Below are 20939 nucleotides of genomic sequence, written 5' to 3' on the forward strand. Positions count from 1 at the left end.
GCGGCGGCGGCGGCATGGACCTGTGGCGGTGCGTGCAGGCGCTGCTGCTGCTGCTCTGGCTTGTCCTGACATCGGTGTATGGAGGTGAGTGCACGCCCGCGCCCCTCGCGGCCCCATCGCGCAGCCTGCCGCCCCTCCCCACCTCCCACTGTCAGGGTGCCTGAGCCTGGCCAGCGCCGTGGGCAGCGCTTCCTCCCGGGCTCGGCTTGTCCCGGGCATCACCACCTGCCCTGCCGGGTCCCACCTGGCCGCCAGCCCCGCGCCCCGCGCCCCTCCAGGATCAGCGGAGGGAAAGAAACCCGGTGGCTTGGGCTCGCACATTGGAGGTTTTCTTGTCCCTGGGGGTCAGGGGACACCGGCTGGTCCGGGAGCTCGGGCCACTCTGGATGGTGTGTTAACCTGCAACCTGCAGACGTGATACTTGTTGCACAGGCCGGAGCGGAAGGGGGTCTGCTGGCCTTCTCCTTCCTTAACCCAGGGTCCTGCACAAGAGGCCTTCCTGAAGTTTCCAGCAATTCCCGGGACCAGCTCTTCAATATCCTAGCTTGGGCCTCCCCTCTACCCCAGCCACAGGCAGGCTTCACCTTAGTTTCCCTGTCTTCAGACACCAACCCAGGAGGTACAGATTCCGCCCAGACACCATGCAACGCTGGGGAAGGGGAGTCCTGGCCCCCCCTTGCACCACGCCTCCCACCTTGCAGCCCCCAAGCCTAGTCCCCAGCAGCCCCAAGCTGGGTGGCCAGTCCCTCTGTGAGTCAGTGTCTCCTGGGGCTGCCAGCTCACACCTGCAGCTGCCACAGTTCTGTGATCTGACTGTCACTGCCACTTGCTTGCCTGGCACCACCGAAGGGCAATCAAAGCTGAGGTTGGCTGGTGCCAGAGCTGGAGTCACAGGGAGGTGGGAGCAGAGGGAAGGAGAGGGCAGGGCGGCAGACTTCCTAGAGGAAGGCACAGGGCTTGCCTGGGTCCCAAACCCTTCAGAATGAGAGGGTGACCTGCAGCCCCAGAGCCTCACAGAGGCTCCACCTGGCCTGGTGTGACCTCCCCGGCTTCTTCTTGTTGTTTAGTCCATTCTGAGTCATAGCAACGCTGTGTAGGGTTTCCTAGGAACGGTTGGGGAGTTTGAACCACCGACCTTACAACCTCTTTTTTCTGTCCTGACACCCAGAGAGCTGTGACTTCTCAGAAAGGCACATTGGTTGAGTCTGGCACCCCTTGTCTCAGGTAGCAAACTGTCCAATGGCCTTTGTCTTCCAAACGTATGCACTGGGTCAGACACCTCTTTGGTAAGAAGAGAGCAGACTTCTTCTCAGGCAGGCATTGGTGGGAAGGACCCCATTACAGCCTACCGCCCTGTGGAGTTAGCAAGACAAGCTCCCCACAGGATACCACTAGACACCTTCAGAGGAGAAAGAGGGGGTGTGGATGGGGCTCTCCACAAGAAGCTGGGGGCATCTCCATCTGCACATGTAATGCTCTCCCCAGGAGACTCCTGACCTGTGGACCACCACTCAAGTTCTGTCAGGGTCCAGCCTTTGGGGCAATACTAAGAAAAGGGGGGAACTTCTTTCAGAGAGAGGGAAATTGGCCAGCCTGAGTGGCTGTCCCCAGCCCTGCCACTTCTTGTCTTCATTCCCCTATCTTGACACCTTGGCTTGTGTACATTCAAAGCCCACAGATTTTGCTTTAGCCTAGCCCTGGAGGGTTCCAAGGCCATCCCACTGCCTTCTCCACCCCTGACCATACCTGGAGTGAGGGATGATCACCCAGGTAGGTGGCCCCTAACCAAGGGTCCAGGAACACATGGCCTGCTTCTCCTGCCTCCTGCCCTGGGTTAGAGGAGGAACCCCAGAAACACTTTGTCTTTGACCCAAACTGGCATGCTGTCCCCAGGCTTAAAAACCATGCTTCCTCCATTCCACACTCTGTTCTGACTTGGCATGCCCCCTACCCCAACACTTCTCCACTGCCTACTGACCTGGGATACACTTTGCTCTTCTGAGTCTGGGAGTTGCTGGGCCAGGGCCAAGTGTCCCTTGGTCTTTGTCTGAGTACCTTCCTCCCCACATTCCCTCCCACTCCCCAGTCCCAGCTTGAAGCCTGCAGTCACAGGGGTAGTGTGCCCTGCTTAGGGAGGGGGCATCACCGCTCCATCCCCAATTGCTAAGTAGCCATGTAACTTGAACCTGGCCTCTCAGCAAAGGACTCAGGCTAGTGGAATGGAGGGCCAGGCTTCAAGAGCTATTCAAGCCACCAGGCGGAGGGGCTGGGCGCCTGAAGGAGCCTCAACCCAGAGACACATGCAGTACCATGGAGCAGTGGAGTAGGCACAGACGGGTACACGTGGGCGCTTTTAAAGCGATCACAAGATAGGCCAGGCGGTGAAAAGAAAAACAGGTGCATCATTCCTGGTGCGGCTGGCAGGTTCCTGAAAAGCCGCACGTAAGCTCTTTGTGCACTGGTCGGTTTGGAGTTCAAATCGAGGCGAAAATTCAAATCCTAGTTGCCACCTGACAGGTTTTCAGTGTTGAGATGCTGTACCTTCTTGGCTGGTGGCACTTCAAAGAGCAATGTTTGCAGTCCTGCCCCCACCCAGGATTGCGACTTTTGGGATTACAGCAGCTTCTCTTTAAGGAGCAAATAAGCTGGAAGAACATTTTCAAGTGTGCTGGGAATGGCGCCATTTCTAAAGGGGAATCTGCCTCTAATTTGTTCTTTTGGACTGGAGAAAGCCAGGGTTTCAGGTGTCAGCCTATCATAGGGGGAGTCTGACTCAAACACAGCGGTAGGAGACAGCTGGGTGGCAGGATCAGAGTGCTGGGGATGCCATGAGGCGACAAGGTGTCCCCACCGATTGAGATACAAGCTGCCCAGGCCTTCAAAAGGTTGGAGGAGCTGGTGCAAATGACATCAGTACAAATCTGCTGTTGCCAGAGGACCTGAAACTGCATTTTGCCTGAACTGGGCCCAAGCCCACTCTCAGGAAGCCACAGCCTCATTGCTTGCAGCCACATTCTGGCCTCCCTGAAAGCTCAAGTCCCCACAATGCTGTGGGAGTGGGCAGCTGAGAGGGTGCCAGGCCAACCAAAGAGCCAGAGAGAAAGAAATGGGAGAAGCAGCGTTTAAGATTGGAAGAAGGCAGGCCTAGGGAAGACACTGATTGGCTCCATCAGCTGAGGGTGGTTTTTCTCTGCAGGCCTAGTCGAACAATCTACCTGGCTAACGTGTGAGCCATCCTGGAGGGCAGCTCTACTCTATCTCATGGGGTCACTGTGAGTCAGAATCAGTTCAGTGGCACCTGATAACAGGGCCCTTCCCCTAAGCCTGGCTACACCCAAGGCACAATCCTTCCCGCCTTGAGTATTTCTGTAGTACTGACTCCTCACAGCATCTTTCTGGTGTCAGTGGGCAGTGCAGGCCTTCAGGGGACCGTCAAACACAGGACAGAAGCTGAAGCAGCTGGTATGAGGGCTTATCAAAGACCCAGCCGCTACTCAGATGGCACTGAGAGTGACCCTCCCTAAAGTGCTGATGTAATTTTTGTTTCCATTCTCATAGGTGATGGGTTTAGGGGAAGCATTGACACATTTGTCCACTCTGGCCATAAGCACAGAAGTATGACCAGCTAACCAAACGACTTCAATAAACTGCTGGGTTGGCCTGGAGAAGAGGGGAAGGTGGAGAAAGTCGTGCACACGAACGAGCCAGCCTGGGTGGAGGGTTTTAAGGAGATGTGTATATGGGGTGGGAGATCATCAGGCCCTGGGAGCCTGGGCAAAGAGGACCCTAAGGCCAGACCTCGCCTACTTTGGGCCCAAGAGGAGAATAAATGTGTGGCAATTATGTGCAAGCAGAGGAGGAATCACTGTGGAGTGCCAAGGAGTTAAGGACTGAACCAGAGTGTTGGGTGAGGGGTGGAGTGGGGGCTGAAGGGTAAGGAGGAGCTTCCAAGGGTATGAGTGGGGGGCTAGCAGCCAATGGGAGGTTGTGTGAAAACTGTGAACTAAGGGTGGGAATTCCTGGATGGATGGGAATGCTGAGGACCATCAGATGGGGAGTTGAAGGGGAGGAGACTGGACTTTTCATCCTTACTGGTCTCAGGAACACTATTCCACCATGAGGGCAGACCTGGATGCTGTCTCTCTCATTGCACCCAAGAACACCTAGCAGCACTTACATTCCACTGACAGGACTCAGTCTAGCATTGGGAAGTGCATACTGTTAGCTCAGTGTAGACAGCTGGAGAGAGACACCCAGAGAGCAGAGTAGAAGCCAGCTGAGACTGAAATGGGCCTCAAACCCAGGATGGAGGGGTGTGGTCCGGGAGTGAAAGGAGGGAGGACATTGAGTCAGGAAGTACCCAACAACGTACCCTCTCCTGATGCACACACTTGCTGCTACAGCCACACAGCCAGCCAGCCAGCAAGCCATTCTATATTTATTGACCTCTGGGTGGTACAAGCTGTTTGTGCTCGATTGCTAACCTAAACATTGGCAGTTTAAATCCACCCAGTGGCACCATGGAAGAAAGGTCTGGCAATCTGGTTCTTTGAAGATGCCAGCCAAGAAAATCCTATAGGGCACACTTCTACTCTGTAACACATGGGGTTACCATGAGTGGAAATCAACTCGATGGTAACAGGTTGCTTACATCTGGTTACAGGGGAGTAGAATCGAGTTGGTTTTAAGGCAGGCTGAATCTGAGACCATCCCCCAAGCTCTCGGCCACAGGCAAGAGGGAGCAAGCCCTGTAGAAGCCCTAACAGTGAGGGGCTGCTCTGGGTGAGGTGTGAGCTGTCTAGGACTCAACGTGCATACCAAAGGATGTAAAAGTGCAATACTATATATAATACTACATAATATAAATACTTCAGCAAGGAATAGAACCAGAGGTAACAAAGGCATATAGGACAACATCGGAGTAACTGTTGAATCGGTGTGATGGGCACGGGAGGCATGGCTGAAATGTTTTAAGTATATTGCTGACAAGAGTTCAGTGGGGGTTAGTGCATCTTGTGCCCCAAGCAAAGCTCAGGCAGAATGTCCCAAACTGCATGCCCTGTGGTGTGCCAAAGAAAAAAGATGTTTGTGCCAGTCAGAAGTACAATATAACTGTCGAAAGGACATAAACTCAGTGGCATCATTTGCAAGATGTGAGTAGTGAATTGCATAAAGATTTACAGCCTCGGAAACCCTGTACAGGGTCGCTATGAGTCAGAACCGACTCCACGGCACATAACAACAACGGGTGTCAAAAAATGGCAACATTTTCATAGGATGGAAAATACAGAGAAAAGCTATGAGCAGCGCCACCTCCTGGACAGGTTGCCCTTTACCATGGACCTGTGCTTGTGTCTTCCTGCGCATTCTTCCTCACTCATGGGGTAGCCCTAGATGGTACAAATGGTTTAGTGCACCCACAGGCCCATCAGAAGACCTGCAGAGCCTCGAAAGCCCTATAGAGGATTCTACTCTGAAACATAGGGGGTGCAATAGACTCAACTTAGCAGCAACTGGTTTGATTTTTTCCCCCCTCATTAACACCCTCGCTCTCTTCTTCCCAAAGTGCCCCTGATGCAGCCTTCTGACTGGCAGGGACTGGAGGAAGGCAATGTCCGCCACCTGGTGCAGCCCAGAGGGGTGAGGAATGGCCCGGGGCCCTGGCAGGGAGGCCGGAGGAAATTCCGTCGCCAGCGGCCCCGCCTCTCCCATAAGGGCCCCATGCCTTTCTGAAGCAGGTACTTGAGACTCTCATTGGTGGGCAGGACTGCAAGGGAGGGGAGAGGTGCAAACTAGATGCAGGGCCATCCAGCCACATCCACCCAGCAGTACGCACAGTACAGGGACTTAGAGCCAGCAAGTACGGCATGTGCCCATCACTTTATTTCCCAGGGGAAAGAAACTAAGGCCCAGGAGGGCTTGACACCCAGAGGGGTTTCCTCACTCCTTGAAAGTTGGGTGCTGGTTCCCTTTCACTGTGCTGCTTGGGTTCCGGCAAGCTGGCCCAGTTGGAGAGTTCTAGAATTCCCCAGAGGCCCCGCTGACTAGGGAGGGGTAGCCCCGGGGCATGCCTTCAAGGGCCACCTGTGTGGATCCTCCTGAGGGAGGGCTGGGAGAAGGCAGAGAGCCTTGGGTGGGAGCCATCAGACAAAGAGAAGGAAGAGAGCTGTGGCTGCCAGTGCCCCAGCACTGTGACAAGGAAAGAAAACTCAAAGATGTCAGCAGAAAGAACAGGAAGGATCCAAGCCAGCGTGTGGGGCCTGGCCCGTTTTTCTCTGTCCTGCTGCAGCCAGGCCAAGGTGGCACCCACCCAGGGCCTTGGGCTTCTAGTGCTGAGTGTGGGGTGAGGGGAATTAAAGTCTGTCTCTTTCCCCTGCACAGGTGGTTTCAATGGTCTAGAACACGTAAGTGATTTCTCTCATTTTTGTCTCTCTCTTCAGGAATGAAGGCCCCTGAGTGCCTGCCCCCTGCACATCTCCCTGTTCCATGAATTGGTCTGCTTCTCCGAGACCCTCACAGCCCTGTGGTCTTGTCTTGCACCTATTCTAGCGGCTGATGTTCCCGACTCTTCTCACCCACCAGCTTCTCTGAATGGCATTCCTTGTCTCTCTCACGGATCCATTCAGTCCAGCTCCTGGGCCCCTTCCTAGACTGCCTGTGGAAACCCAACCCTGGAAGTTTTTCCTCACCATCCGTCTGTCCTCCCAGACCCTCCCTTTCCTCCCTCCCCCTCCCATCTAGACAGTCCAGTCCTTCACCTGGCCTGCTTTCCTCCTGTGTGCCTTGGGGTCTGGGTAGCCCAAACTCCACTGTTGTAAAGTCAACTCTGATTCATAGTGGCCCCTTAGGACTGCCCCACAGGGTTTCCTAGGCTGTCATTGTGACGGAAGCAGACTGCCACATGTTTCTCCCACGGAGCGACTGGTGGGTTCAAACCAGCCATTTGATTAGCAGCCAAGTGCTTGACCATTGCGCCACCAGGGAATCTCGGGATCTGGGTGGACACTTCTCTGTTTCACTGAGGCCCAGCACACCACATGCCTTCTTGTCCCTTGGACCCTTCAGCCTGGTCTCCAGGAGAGAAACACGGAGAGGAGCAGCGAGCCTCTAGTCGGGGAGGGGCCAGTCCCTGAACTGGAGGCCATTGGAATGTGTGTGTGTTGGGAAAAGAGAAAGGTCCCAGCTAAGGAAGGGGCTAGGGACAGGGCCCCACAAAGTAATACTTGGTCACTTTTTCCTTTTTGTGTCCCTCTCACCCTCCTCAGTCCTACCAGTTAGTCCCATGGAGTGGAACTCTGAGCCTAAGATGGCTCTAGACCCTCCCAGGAGCCAAAGTCAAGCAGGAAGATTGTTTTTGCCAAGAATCACAGACTATCCCAGCCAAAAGGCCCCTTGGAGACCACTTCCCTCTGTCCCCTCGGGCACACTCCTGCAAAACCAAAGGTCTGGAGATGGGTAGTGACCTACTTACGGTGACTAAAGAGCCAGAATGAGGACCCAGGTCTCCCAACTCCCACTTCATGATACCCTTTTCCCTCTTTCTGATGTCTTAAAAAAAAAAGAAAGAAAAAGAAAGTGCCTTTTTCCAGGGTTGGACCAGGGATGGCTGGGAGGGAGAGAGGCAGGCTGGCTGTGAACTGCCCTATAGTGGGGATGGAGCTGCCCCCGCTCCCCAACCTCCCAACCTAGACTACAGAGTTCTGGAACTGGCCAGTTGCCCATGTCCCTGCAGCATCCCTGCACCCCTAGATATAGATATTTTAACAGGGATGGGATAAGTCCTGAAATGACCATTCAGACCCCTTTACTGGTTCTCAGGAGGCAAGAGATGGTCTGAAAGCGTTTGACTTCATGGCCTTCCCTTCCCTGGCGCCATCGCCTGGGTCCTGGAGTTTCGCATTGACTGGACCTTCCTTCACTGTAGCCTGTCCTTAGTGAAGGAAGACAGGAAAGGAAGGGAAGATGGGAGGAAGTGTAGCTGGGATAGCATCCCCCCCACCCCAGGAGGTCCCACCTTCCATGAGAAGCCTTTCCCAAAGGTAGCCTCTCTCGCCTTATGTCTGGGCACGCTTCCTTCTCAGATGCCTCCCAGGAGGGAGAAGAGGGGAGACAAGTGCCTGATGCCCACTTATGTTTGTACAGGGGCAGGGGATTCAGGGTGCCCTGAGTCCCACAGTAGCCCCTAATGTATGTGTCTCCTCTCCCATGAGTCCCTTACCTCTGCTGCTAACGCTACTGTTGCTGCTGCTGCTACTGCTTCAAAGCCCACCCTGAGGAGCTGGGCTGGGTGCCAGCCTTCCCCCACACCCCTCAGGCTTGGAGTGGGGATTGGCCAATGTCTAGAAAGTCTCATCTGCCACTGATACCCCTCCAGGGACTAGCCCTCCTTCACCTGCAGCCTCCTTACATGTGCCTTGTCAGCCTACTGTCGCCTGTATAGCCAAGCCCAGCCCTGTGGGGAAGGGGAGGAAACGGGACGGTTGAGGAAATTGGGAGGTCTGGGTCAGAGGAGGATCATGGTTAGACTGAAAGGGGGCTGTCTTATTTAAAGTGGTTGTGTATGATTCTTATACTAATTTATACAAAGATATTAAGGCTCTTTAAGAAATTGTCCACTTCCCATAATTGTGTTGACTGTTGGTTTGTAAAGATTGTTCTTTGTAAATATGTCTTTATAATAAAGAGTTCAAAGCTGATAACTAGCCCTTCCTTTCGGAGGTCATGTTCAGGATTGGCATTCCTCTCCCCTGGGCCCATGTTTTGCATGTGTACCGAGGTCAGTGCCTGCATCCCATACCAGTTCAAGGTCAACTGGCCTCAAACTAATTTGTCACTAATACAAGGACAGATTCCCTCTGCTTGATGTCCAGTACAAATACAATTCAGCAAGCTCACTTTGGAGTAGTTGAGCATTGTTTGGGTGGCCCCATTTTTTTGGGGGGGGGGGTCAGTGTCATTTCAGGGATTAAAAAAAGTTTAAGAGCAGTCTCATGAAGTGTAGGTAAACACTGTTTTATATCCTTGGTGGGTATCTTCTTCTATTTGATCTACTTTTGAACACTCTGGGACTTTTTAGCCAGTTTGCCTTTCTTGGAAAATGTTGTTTCCAGCAATAAATACCTTTGGTAATGCCTTTGTATGTATTATTTGATGTTTCACAAAGTCGAGTAGCCTGATGAATGACAGCCGGGAAAATAAAATGCGAGAGTTCACTCTAAGTCGGCCCCATCTGTCTTACTTCTTCATGCTTGTCAAAATGCCAATATCTTGCAGAACAGAAAGGAACATTGGGTACATGCTAATTTGGTTAATAAGCCCATTAGGTGCATGCAGGCATACACAATGCAGAACAAAACGCAGCGAGAAGGAGACAGGGGTGATCAGAAAGGGTGCATTCAATAAATCTTGGGAGAAATTCTATAGATTTGACAAAAAGTTAGTGCTAGAAATATACAATGGTCGAGAAAGGGTCTTTAGACAAATTTCCTTAAAAAAAAAATCATAAAAGTGTTCAATAGATAAAATAGAAAAAGTCACCCACACACATACCAAACAATTGCATCAGCCACAAAATCCTGCAAATTGTGGCATAGTGACTCAAAACACAACAGTATGCGGGAAGTGCCTCTTAGGAAAATCGATGTAAAATGTCTTCTTGTAAAATGACTCGTTTGACTTTTAGGCAAACTGGTCATCAGAGGCCCTGGTTTCAGGCACAGAGGTTTCGGGTGGGCTGGCTTTATGTTGATGGATCTACTACTTCCCTAATCACACCCCATAAATGGCAAATAAATGCACAGTCCTTTGTAAATATAAACTCATTTTGTTACCCTAACCACTGTGAGACACAGACTGCCCCCAGTTCACAAATGAGCAAGCCAACCCAGTAAGGTGAAGATGGAATGAACCTAGATTCCAGTTTTGAAGTCAACCTAGAATCCAGTTTCAAATTCTAGAATGCAAACTGTTTCTCTGGTTCTCTTTTCTTGAAGCTTCCCTAACTGGAGATGAGTTAAGTACAAAATATTGTTTGATTTTCGCCGTATTGGGAGTTCAAGGTGGCAAGGAGCATGTCTGTTGATCCAGGGAACTCTTCGTGGAGGGAGACAGCCTAAAAGTGGTACTAGAAAGTCCCATAGCATCTGGTCAAGTTGACAGAAGGATGGTGGAGAGAGAGAGCCCTGCTCGGTAAGGACAAGGAAGAAGGAGCTGTCACCAGGGTCCACAGGACAATGTGTATGTGTATGCCTGACTCTCTAGGGGCAGGGGATGAGGAGAAGGAAAGCACATGGCTTGAATTAGACATCAGACCAAATGGAAGCAGGACATATGGGTTGCTACCATTTGGAGATAACTTGATCTAACCAAATAAGTACAATGGAATCAGAGTTATTGTTGTCCATCATTGTTAGTTACCTTTGAGTCAGTTCTAACTCATGACAACTCTATGCATCAGAGAATGCAATGTTGCCTGCTCCTTCTCCAGCTTCATGATCAGTAGTCAGTAAGATTCCATTGGAATAGCCACTGTGTGTTTCCAACTTAGGGGGCTCATTTTCCAGACAATGTTCTGTTATGATCTATAAGGTTTTCATTTGCAAATTTTGGGGATCAAATTGGAAACTCCACTGAAACCTGTCCAGCCTGGGTGACACTGTTGTTATTTGAAATACTAATGGCATAGCTTCCAGCATCGCAGCAACATGCAAGTCACCACAATAGGACAAACTGACAGAGAGGGGTGGTGGGGAATCAGAGTAGGGGCTTGTTTTTCAAAAAGCAGAGCTTTAAGAAAAGAAAAAAGGAATTCACTTAACTCCATTTGAACCCTAAGTCCTGGACAGAGAGGTTGGAGGGTGGGGGCAGAGAATCCAAAAAAACAACACTGCTGCAAATCCATCCGGAAATGAGGGGCCTCAGAAATGACAGAGATTAGGGAGGCAAGTGCATTCAGACCACACACAGCTTTTCAGGAACCCAGGTGTGGTGTAAAATGAGCCAGGCCTGTTTTGAAGCCTACCATTTCCACCTGTCCCACAAGCCTTGGCTGACTCTATGCTCCAATTGGGCCTGGCCTCCTTCACCAAGGGAACCACAGTTGCTGGGCCCAAGAGGTCATTATGAGGCATTTAATTTTTCAGCCCTAAAGGTTATCCAATTGCAATTGCTCAACGCAAAGTCTTGTCCTGACCAGAGTAAGCCTGTACCACTAACTGCCAGAGGAAATGGCAAAGAGGCCGTAATCAATCAATACCTTCTGCTCCTGGCCCAAGATGGGCTCCTGAGTCAGCCAGCATTTTTTGGAACCTCCAAAATGGAAGGCCTCTCCAGGACCTCTCAGAAAGTCCAGTTTCTCCCTCCGTACTGGCCAGTGCTCAAATAGGCAACAGACTGCCCCTCATTGCTGTCTTGGACTTAAGCCAAAGGCCAGAGGGCAGCATCCAGGACATTTCCTAGAATGTCTCAAATCAGGATTCAGTCAGCTTTTCCTGTAAAGGGTCAGAGAGAAAAAATTGGGAGGCATTATGGATTTTATGGGCACTACAGGCTCTGTCTAACTATTTGAGTCTGCAAAAGTAGCCATAAACCAAGTCAATTCCGACTCAAAGCAACCCTGTAGGGACAGAGTAGAATCGCCCCATCGAGTTTTGAAGGCTGTCATCTTTAGAGAAGCAAAGAGCCATCTTTTTCTCCCGAGGTGCAGCTGGTGGGTTCTAACAGCTGACCTTTTGGTTAGCAGCCAAGTATTTGGTAACAGATGACTGACGAGTTTGAGTTTGCTGAACCCAACCCTGTCTCAATCGGCAAGCCCTCAGGACGTACATGCTGCATCAAGGTCTCTAATGAAGAGAAACAGTAAACCGGTTAGCAGTTGACTTCTGCTCTGATAATAATCACACTAACCAAGTGCTTACAGTGGAGGGGGAAGTCTGGGAGTCAGATCAGGGTTAAAGATCTTGAACTCAATGAGCCTGGGTTTCCACATCAAAGGCCGGAGGATTACTGCCCACCTCTTCACAGCATGGTGCTGAACGCTGAAGGAGATGATACAGTGTTTGCCAATCATGTCTGACTCCTGGGACGTGACCACCAAGTGCCAGCTACTGTATTCTGCTCCAGACCTCCTGCTAGCCCTGAGAAGTGGTACTGGCCACCTGTTTACACCAGCTCTTGGAGGGCACGCTGCTGACTCAAATTAGGTGACAAATTGGTGAGCCATGCCTCAAACCAGGGTCTGTCCTCAGATCAGGCTAGGTGTCATGTTCCAGGGGCTGCTTCCCCACCCTGAACATGCTGTGACCACTGGAAACACCCAGTATCCTAGACAAGCCTCAGGGCCTCGGCACTGGCAGAAATTAGACCCTCGGCATTCACTCTGTAGTGTTGTTTTGGGCAGCAGCCCAGGAGGCCTCTCCAAAGCTGCTAATCTGGGGACCCTGGACTGGCATTGTGACACCAAGCACTTGCTGCCCTGAGGACCACCTGGCTCTCGAGGCTCCTTTCTCCACAAAGACAAAAACAACAACGGCACAAAAAAACCATTACCACAGCATTAACTCTGACCCATGGCACCCCCATATGTGTCAGGTAGAACCACGTTCCAGAGGGTTTTCTGTGGAGCTCTGGTAGCGTAGTGGTTACGAATCAGGCTGCGAACCGCATGGTCAGCAATTCGAAACTACCAGTGGTTCCGCGGGAGAAAGCTGAGGCTTTCTGCTCCCGTAAAGATTTACAGCCTCAGAAACCCTGTGCAGGGTCGCTATGAGTCGGAACCAACTCCACGGCACATAACAACAACAACAACAATGCTTAAGTAGTCCTAGTGTGGCACTGTAGGATAATGCACTAGACTGCAAGGTCCGCTTGAACCTCAAGGTCAGCAGCTCAAACCCACCAGCTGCTCCTCAGAAACCCTAGGCAGGGTCGCTATGAGTTGGAACTAACTCACCGACACTTAACAACAACGATGTACTTATAGAAAGGGGCCCTGGTGGTGCAGTGAGTTAAGTGACTGCTAACCACACAATCCATGGTTAAAGCCTCCAGCCACTCGGAGAGAAAGATGAGGCTGTATGCTCCTGTAAAGATTTACAGCCTTGGAAACCCTATGAAGCAGTTCTACTCGCTCCTATTGGGTCGCTATGAGTTGGAATGGACACTATGACAGTGAGTTGGGCTTTATTCTTAAGGAAGGGTCCTTGGTTGGCTCAAATAATGCAGTGCTCAATGCCTGAAGTTTGGTGGTTCAAACCACCCAGGGGTGCTTTGGAAGACAGGCCTGGTGCCCTGCTTCCAAAAAGTCATAGTCTTAAAAAACTTATGAAATGGTTCTACTCTGCACACATGAAGTTGCCGTGACTCAACCACAACTGACAACAGCAGCAATCTAAGGGACACAGATCACCAGGTCCCTATGCCGCTGGGTGGATTCAAACTCTTTGTGCCACCCCGGTTCCTTCCACAAAGGCAGGGAACTAGACCCCAGAGTTTACTTCTGGCTCTACCTCTGCTCAGAGCTTGCTGAGTAGCTTCACAAAGCCCTGGGCCTCTTCACCTGCCAGGGGGTGGGGGTGGGGGGGCGCTAAAGGAATGGTTGGGTGTGAAGCACCTGCTTGTTTTATTGGGGTCCCAGAAAACAGTGTGCAAGCTTCAGGCTGGCTTTCTGGAGGAATTCAGGGCCTTCCACAGGAGACTGGTCAGGAGGAACTCTGGGATAAGAAAGAGCACATGTCAGGAAATCGGGAACCTTGGCCAGGGGGTAAGAAGGCTCCCACTGCATAAGCTTCCTTTGACCTCAGGGACTGCTGGAAGCACGATTTCACATTGCCCCCACTGTGCCAACCAAATGCTTCCTGACCTTGTGTATCCTGGGTGTTGAAGAACTGGCAGACTCCAGCCAAGCCTGCCCCAGTGGCCTGGAACTAGAGATTTGAAGCTCTGACTTGTGATCCTTGGCAGGTCAGTTTATCTGGGGGGGGAAGAGGGGGTCCCATTGCTCCCTTATCTTTTGTCATAGGACAACAATCTGTTCCCCATGCCCCAGCCATATAAGATCCTAGAATGTTAGAGGTGACTAGCAGTTAAGAATTCATTCAGTACCCCTCAAACCTTCATTTTCACAGCTGAAGCAAGTGGGACTCAGGGACAGTGATCTGCTTTGGGGAGCTTAGAAACCAGACAAGTTGGTGTCAAATTGATCCTTATTCATGGCTGTCATGTGTGTTGCAGAGTAGCGTTCTCAATGGCTGATCTTTTTTTCTTTTCTTTCTTGAAGTAAATAACCAGGTCTTTCTTCTGAGGTACCTCTGGGTGGATTCAAACAGCCAACCTTTCACTTAGTAGTCGAGCACATGACTATTTGAGCTACCCAGGGACTCAGGCTATCTAATACACGATTCTAAGCACTTCGTCTGTCCTGCCTTATTTAATACGTCCACGAATCGGGCTCCGAACCTTAAGGTCAGCAGTTCGAAACTACCAGCTTTTCCGCGGGAGAAAGATGAGGCTTTCTGCTCCTGTAAAGATTTACATCCTTGGAAACCCTGTACAGGGTCACTATGAGTCAGAACTGACTCCACTCCACGGCACATAACAACAACTCCATTTTACAGCTGAGGAAATCAAGGCACTTAAAGGTTAAGTCATTGATCTAAGGATCTTCTATGTTATGTAAAAAAGCAATCAATGAACAAAAGTAGCATTGCTCTAAAGCAAGGGAGGGAAGCCTTTTTTTCTGCCAAAATGTATCACATCATTCACAGTCCATACAAAATTATCAACTTTAAACTTAGCCTGCTCTATTTGGTCAAACATTTAATGAAGTCAGCCCTAATGTGAGAACTGGGGTCCTAGTGTGGTGCTGTGGGATAAAGCACTGGACCACAAGGTCAGTTTGAACCACAAGGTGAGCGGTTCAAACTCACCAACCACTCCTTGAAAACCTATAAGGGGTCACTATGAGTCGGAACCGACTTGACAGCACTTAACAACAACAATGTAATGACTGGAACTGCTGTCGTCTTGGCAGAGCCAGACCAAATGATCCCCAGGGTTGGACGATCCCCACCCTGCATTCCATCAAGGGCTGCAGTCACCTCTTGACTGCGGAGAGTTGCTTCCAGTTCACAGAACCACTGTTTCTGCAGGGCTGCAAGAAGCATGCTGGGAAGACAAAGTTCATACTTCCCTCTAGGTAGAGAGGTCTCCGACTCCTTCCTCAGCAAGTATGGGGCTTGGGGTGACCTGGTAACATAAGCATAAGTTATGGGGCTCCATCTTCTCTCTCTGGAATCCCAAGCTGCTTCACAGTTAGAGCTTCTCTTGTGTTCTTCAGAAACTCCCATCTCCTCAGGTGTGAGGGACATGGAAAACAAAATGGGGAGGGAAGGTTTCACAAAAGGGATGGAGACGGAGTAGAAGACGGATCTCAGGAGGGGTCACTACTTGACACCTCCCACCTCCATCACCTCAGAGATCTCAAAAGCTTGTTCCTAGAGGAACACTCCTTTTGATCTGCTCCTTCCTCACCTACCACGGAGGCTACCCAGGGCTACCTCCTAGCTCAGCTCCACAGGCCTCTCCACCTCTGGCCCCATCCCCAAACTGCCTCTCAAGTTCTCAAGTCCTACACCCTGCAAGTTTCAAAAGTGATTCCTCTTCTCTTCAACCTGTGCCAAAGCATTTTGAAGTCAAGCGTAGGAAACACATGCAGTTAACACACTTGGCTGCTAGCCAAAAGGTTAGAGGTTCAAGTCCACCCAGAGGTGCCTCAGAAGAAAGACCTGGTGATCTATGTCCTTAAAATCAGTCATAGAAAATCCTATGGAGTACTGTTGTACTGTGACACACATAGGGTTATGGTGAGTTGGAATTGACTCAACAGCAACTGAATAATCCAAGGAAAGACTCGCAACAATCAATCCCCCAGACGATCAGCTGAAAAACACTCAACCTGTATAGGACCCCATGTGAAGGACAAAATGGAGGAAGAGGGTGGGGGTTGGTGCACAGGAAAAAGGAGACTTGCTACTTGCCTTGCTTTTGGCAGGTTCCTGGGAAGGAGGGGTTTCTGGTGGTGGTTGCATAACATGATAAACACAGTCAACGTGCTGAATTGTACATGTCAAAATAGTTTTGTTGTACCACAAAATTTGTTTTTAATCTGTGCTAAAAAAAAGTTTGGTAAACTGAAACATGCTGTCCAAGTATGAACCCAAACCACTGCCATCCAGACAATTCTGATTCACAGCAACCTTATATAGGGTTTCTGAGACAAGAGATCTTCATGGGGGCAGCCAGCCTCATCTTTCTCCCTGGGAGCGATGGGTGGGTTTGAACTGCTGAGCTTTTAGTTAATAGTCTAACCCATAGCACCACCAGGGGCTCCCTATGCAAATATGAAACCGGGAGAAAAAATGCCCTACCTCAGAAGGTAGGCATGAGGACTGATGATTTGTTTGTAAAATGTTATTTCTAAACGTTCAGCAGCGCTTGTTGAGTCCTTAATACGTCCCTTACAAGCTAGTGAGAAAACAGATAGATGTTATTTTAAAAACACAACTGAATGTCTGACCAGGAACGTTCTATAGAAAAAGCACAGGCTTCTGGGAAATTTCTCACAGAGTGCACAATCTAGTTGTGTGTGTGTGTGGGGGGGCGGTGTGAGGGGAGAGCAGGGTCAGACAAGGCTTTCTTGAGCAGAAGTTTGAAGTGACCAGAGGGAAAGCGAAGTCCTGGCCGAGGGAGCGCATAGCTAGTGTCCAAACACCGGAGAAACAGGGATCAAATTCATTCCCAGAAGAAGCAGACCCGAAGAGGGGCTATGGATGACAGAACGAGAACGAATTCAACTCATGTTTGTTGACCGATTCCCATTCTGGATTCTTGGCTGGGCAGGGCAGGGCAGGAGCATGCTGGGTAATTTAAGATATCCTCTCCAGATAACTTGCCCAATGCTCTATTGATTTCACCAGCTAGTCAGAAGGGACTGAGGGTCCTCCACCCGCAAGAGTGGGCCAGCTGGGTGCGTCTGAGCCAGCTCGAAAGTTGCTCCCATACTTTGAAAGCTTCTTAAATGTGACGTTTTCTCAATGCCCTGCCTCCCTTTCTCCTCCAAGCCCGTCTTTGGGTATAAAGTCCAGTACGGCGTGTGGGGCTGCCCCCTGCTGGCTAAGCCTAGGAACTGCAGTGACACCTTACTGCCTGAGACAGTCTTCTGCCCAGGCCACTGAAAGGAAGCTTCCCCATAGCCTCATGTTTACTGTTCTGCAGGAACTGTGAACAAAGACTAAGGTGTGTGTGGAAAGGATGGTGGATTGAGGTTAGTCAAAGATGTCTTAGCAGATCTAACGACCCTTCTGTGCTAGGATTCTGAGTCTGTTAATGTTATGGTGAGTCTGTTCCGTGACTAGAGATGGCATGAGGGTGTGAGGTCCTGGGCATATGAAGTCTGTGTGTGTGTGTATGTACATGCATGTTACTACTTCTGATTGGGAGGATATACATATTAGCTCCCAGATATGCCCTGGTGGAACGTAGCAGCCGCTCCTAAGGAGAACGTCTTCATAGGAGTCTCTCCTCCCATAAAGATTTACAGCCTTGGAAACCCTATGGAGCAGTTCTACCCTGTCCTTACAGGGCTGTTATGAGTCAGGGCCAACTTCATGGCAATGGGTATGTGGCACAATGGTTAAGCACTCAGCTGCTAACCAAAAGATTGGCCATTTGAACGCACCAGTGGCTCTGAAGGAGAAAGATCTGGTGATCTGGTCCTGTAAAGATTGTTGTTATTAAGTGCCATCGAGTCGGTTCCTACTCATAGCAACTCTGTATAAGTTTCCAAGGAGCAGTTGGTGGGTTTGAACTGCCAATCCTGTGGCTTGTAGTCTGGCGCTGATCCTACAGTGCCACACCTGAAGTCCCCTGTAAAGATTATTGTTGTTATAGGGTTTCCAAAGAGCGGCTGGTGAGCTTGAACCACCGACCTTGCAGATCAAACCAACTTTGCAGTCCAGCACATTAACCCATCGCCACACCAGGACTCCATTGATTTTGTATTGTTGTTGTTGTTGTTAAGTGCCTAAGAAATCCTCTGAAGCAGTTCTACTCTGTCACACGGGGTTGCTATGAGTCAAAATTGACTCGATGGCACATAACAACAGCAACGACATGCACTGAATGATGGTCTATGTGTATGTTTTATGTGCTTGTGTATGGTATGTGAAGGAGGGGTGGGTAGAGGAGAAACTGAAGGATTCCTGGCGTCAAGCCTACCAGCCTGTAGCAGGAATAGGCATCAGTTGGGTCTCTGGATTCAGGTCAGGCCTTGTCTATATCCATACAGGAATGTTCTAGAAGGGTGGCTCTAAATGTCTACGTGGGACTCTGTGGAAGGCTCTTCACAGAGGGTCTGACTCTGGATTGTCTGGTTTGAGGGTTGTATTAAGGAGTAATTCTCTTAGTGAATCCTTTCTTCAGGTGAGTCTTCCCCCAGCAGGTACACCTCCCCTGCTATGTGGGAGCACTCCCCGCACCAGCAAAGCTACTCTCCGTATGAACTTGTGCGGCCCCAGTGGGAGTTTCCTGCAGGTGCGTATTCTAATTAGTTTGATGCCCATGCCTTACTGGTTATTACAGATTTTCATGATTTTGCCATGAGTTAGGGCATTAGTCTTGTTTATTTGTTTGTATCCCAAATGACCCTTCTTCCTCTCCACTTCCCAAATAACAGAACACCAGCAGTCCACTTTGCCAGTCTCAGCAAATAAAATCCTTTGGCGATGCCATCAGGCATCACTTAAATACTTGCACCCGTAGGTTGGGAATAGAACTGTCAGATCAGAGTCAAATGACACTCTTGGACTTTGCCCAAAGGCCCAGCTTTCTTGGTGAGCTCAGAGGGATGAGAGCTCTGAGAATTCCTGCTCAGGTCTAGCCTTGTCCTCTGCCCATGGGTGGGGCATACCAGCCACACCCACCTCATTTCTAGAAAATGCCCTCATCTTTGCCCTGGGCATTGACCTGAGTATTGACTTGGAGAAATGCAAACTGTGAGGACTTACCTTCCACAGGTTACCGCCAGGCAGGGATCCTCCTCTGCCCACCCCACAACTGACCCCATCCCAAGGACTATCTTCCCCAAATGACTGCCCTGAGGACTGTGGGCTAGCTGGAGGAGAAGTCTTCATCCCAGGTCTGCCCCCTTGAGAACTCTGCCACTCCTCCATCTCTGCCGTGGGGATACTCCTCCCAACTCTTGGGTTGTCTTGAAACAGTCACTATGTACCCCACACAACACACAGAGACCTTCTGCTCCCTCTCGCAGGATATTTCACTCCATCTCAATATTCCTCTTTGAGTTGAGGAAGGTGGGTGGCCAGGTGGTGGTGTTTCCTCCAATTAGAGCCAGAACAGATGCTCAATAAATCAGTGAATGAATGAATGGGCAAATGAGTGAAGGACTGCCTCACAGCCTCATTTCCTGTTAGCCTCAGTCTCTTGGAAGAGTCTGTTTTGTTGTGTACTCTAAGGTCCTGGAAAGCCACATTTCCATGGTTACGAGACATAGACCTGCCACTCTACAAGGGCTGGATTCTTTCCTCTCACACCAACTCTGAGCTCCCTCCAGAAAAGGTCCTAAACCACCGTTAGCATCCAGGGAGTGAATCACTATCAGTCGGAAGGCCCGAGGAGTAGGTACTGCTATGGGCGAATCCCCCAGTGCATATCTCCTCGGGGAAGTTCTCGGGCTGATCGACCTTCCTGGGGTTTCCATGGTAACAACACTAGGCTAATGGGTTGCCAGGGTGATGGTGCGCTACTGCTAAGATTGCACGGGACCGGACCACACAGGGCCAACGAGTTGAAAAGATGCTTAATAACACCTTTCTGAGTCTCCATGGCAACAATACTCAAGCACTGGGTAGGCTTTGTCCCAAATGCAGATTCGGCCCCCACCCTCCACACTGGGTCAGAACGCATTGGGAGGCCGGCCACTGGCCTAGCATCCTCCGGACTTGGCCCCTGCTGTTCCCTCCCAAGGGGAAGAGAAGGCAAAAGCTTTCCCCTGGCAGGCTCCCTCTCTGCCCCGTGTCCCTTCACCAGCCTGCTTCTGGGTTTGGAGGGGTTGGGACTGCCAGGGAGAAGGGCTGGGGCCAGAAGAGAGAACATGCCCTCAGGGTTGAGAGCATCTTCTGGTTCCAATGCTCCCAGGCCATGAGGCTCATGTACTCTGAGGTCCAGGAAATCACCCACTGTCCTCCTGACCCGGGGTTCTGCTCTGTCAAAACCAGGAGCATGGAGTCAGGAGTTGTCAAAGTATTTTAGTGATGGTGCATGTAAATTCCATCCCAGCAAGTTTCATTCTTCTCCACACCACTGTCCCCCAAGGCACCTAGGCTTCTGTGGAAAAAATTTGAAAATCCACTGGTCTAAGACAGTCCATCTCATGTCCAGATGGCAAGATTAGCTGAAGACCAGAGCAGGCAAGTGCCTTACCCAAGGCCCCACAGCCAGTCATTTGTTGTTGTTGTTAAGTGCCATCGAGTCGGTTCCGACCCATAGCGACCCTGTACAGGGTTACCAAGGAACAGCTGGTGAGCTTAAAGTGTCGATCTTGCAGCTCAAAGCGACTTTACAGTCTGGCACATTAACCCACAGCGCCACACCAGGACATATTAGTCTAGCCAGGACTCCATGTTTATAGGGACATTCCCAATAAACCAGGAGGTTATGACATTCTGGGAGACCTCTAACTTAGGCTCTTATCAAGGATCACTCTCTGATTCTGTCTTTTCACCTATTCATGGAACTAATAATAAGCATCTAGGGAGGAGAGGAAATTGAAGGTCATCAAAAGTGAAATGGAACACTTAAATATTGATATCCTTACACATTAGTGAGCTGAAATACACTGGTATTTTGAATTAAACAGTGATATG

The 20939-nt window shown here is 50.4% G+C and overlaps 1 protein-coding gene across 1 annotated transcript; it reads left to right on the forward strand.

The window, feature by feature from the left end:
* The first annotated feature begins 14 nt into the window (after positions 1 to 14).
* On the forward strand, positions 15 to 5733 carry APLN (apelin). Its single transcript, XM_006862836.1, has 2 exons — positions 15 to 98; positions 5581 to 5733. Exons 1-2 carry the CDS (start codon positions 15 to 17, stop codon positions 5731 to 5733), a joined length of 237 nt encoding a protein of 78 aa, XP_006862898.1.
* Positions 5734 to 20939: the final 15206 nt, after the last annotated feature.

Source organism: Chrysochloris asiatica, unplaced genomic scaffold (genome assembly GCF_000296735.1).
Source record: "Chrysochloris asiatica unplaced genomic scaffold, ChrAsi1.0 scaffold00051, whole genome shotgun sequence".
NCBI classification, from domain to species: Eukaryota; Metazoa; Chordata; class Mammalia; order Afrosoricida; family Chrysochloridae; genus Chrysochloris; species Chrysochloris asiatica.

Bases quoted from the DNA above. Each gene is read 5' to 3' on its own strand.
- APLN (XM_006862836.1), top strand. From the start codon at position 15: ATGGACCTGTGGCGGTGCGTGCAGGCGCTGCTGCTGCTGCTCTGGCTT. The intron at 99-5,580 runs GCGCCCCTCGCG...CCCCTGATGCAG, and splicing joins ATGGAGGTGAGTGCACGCCC to CCTTCTGACTGGCAGGGACT.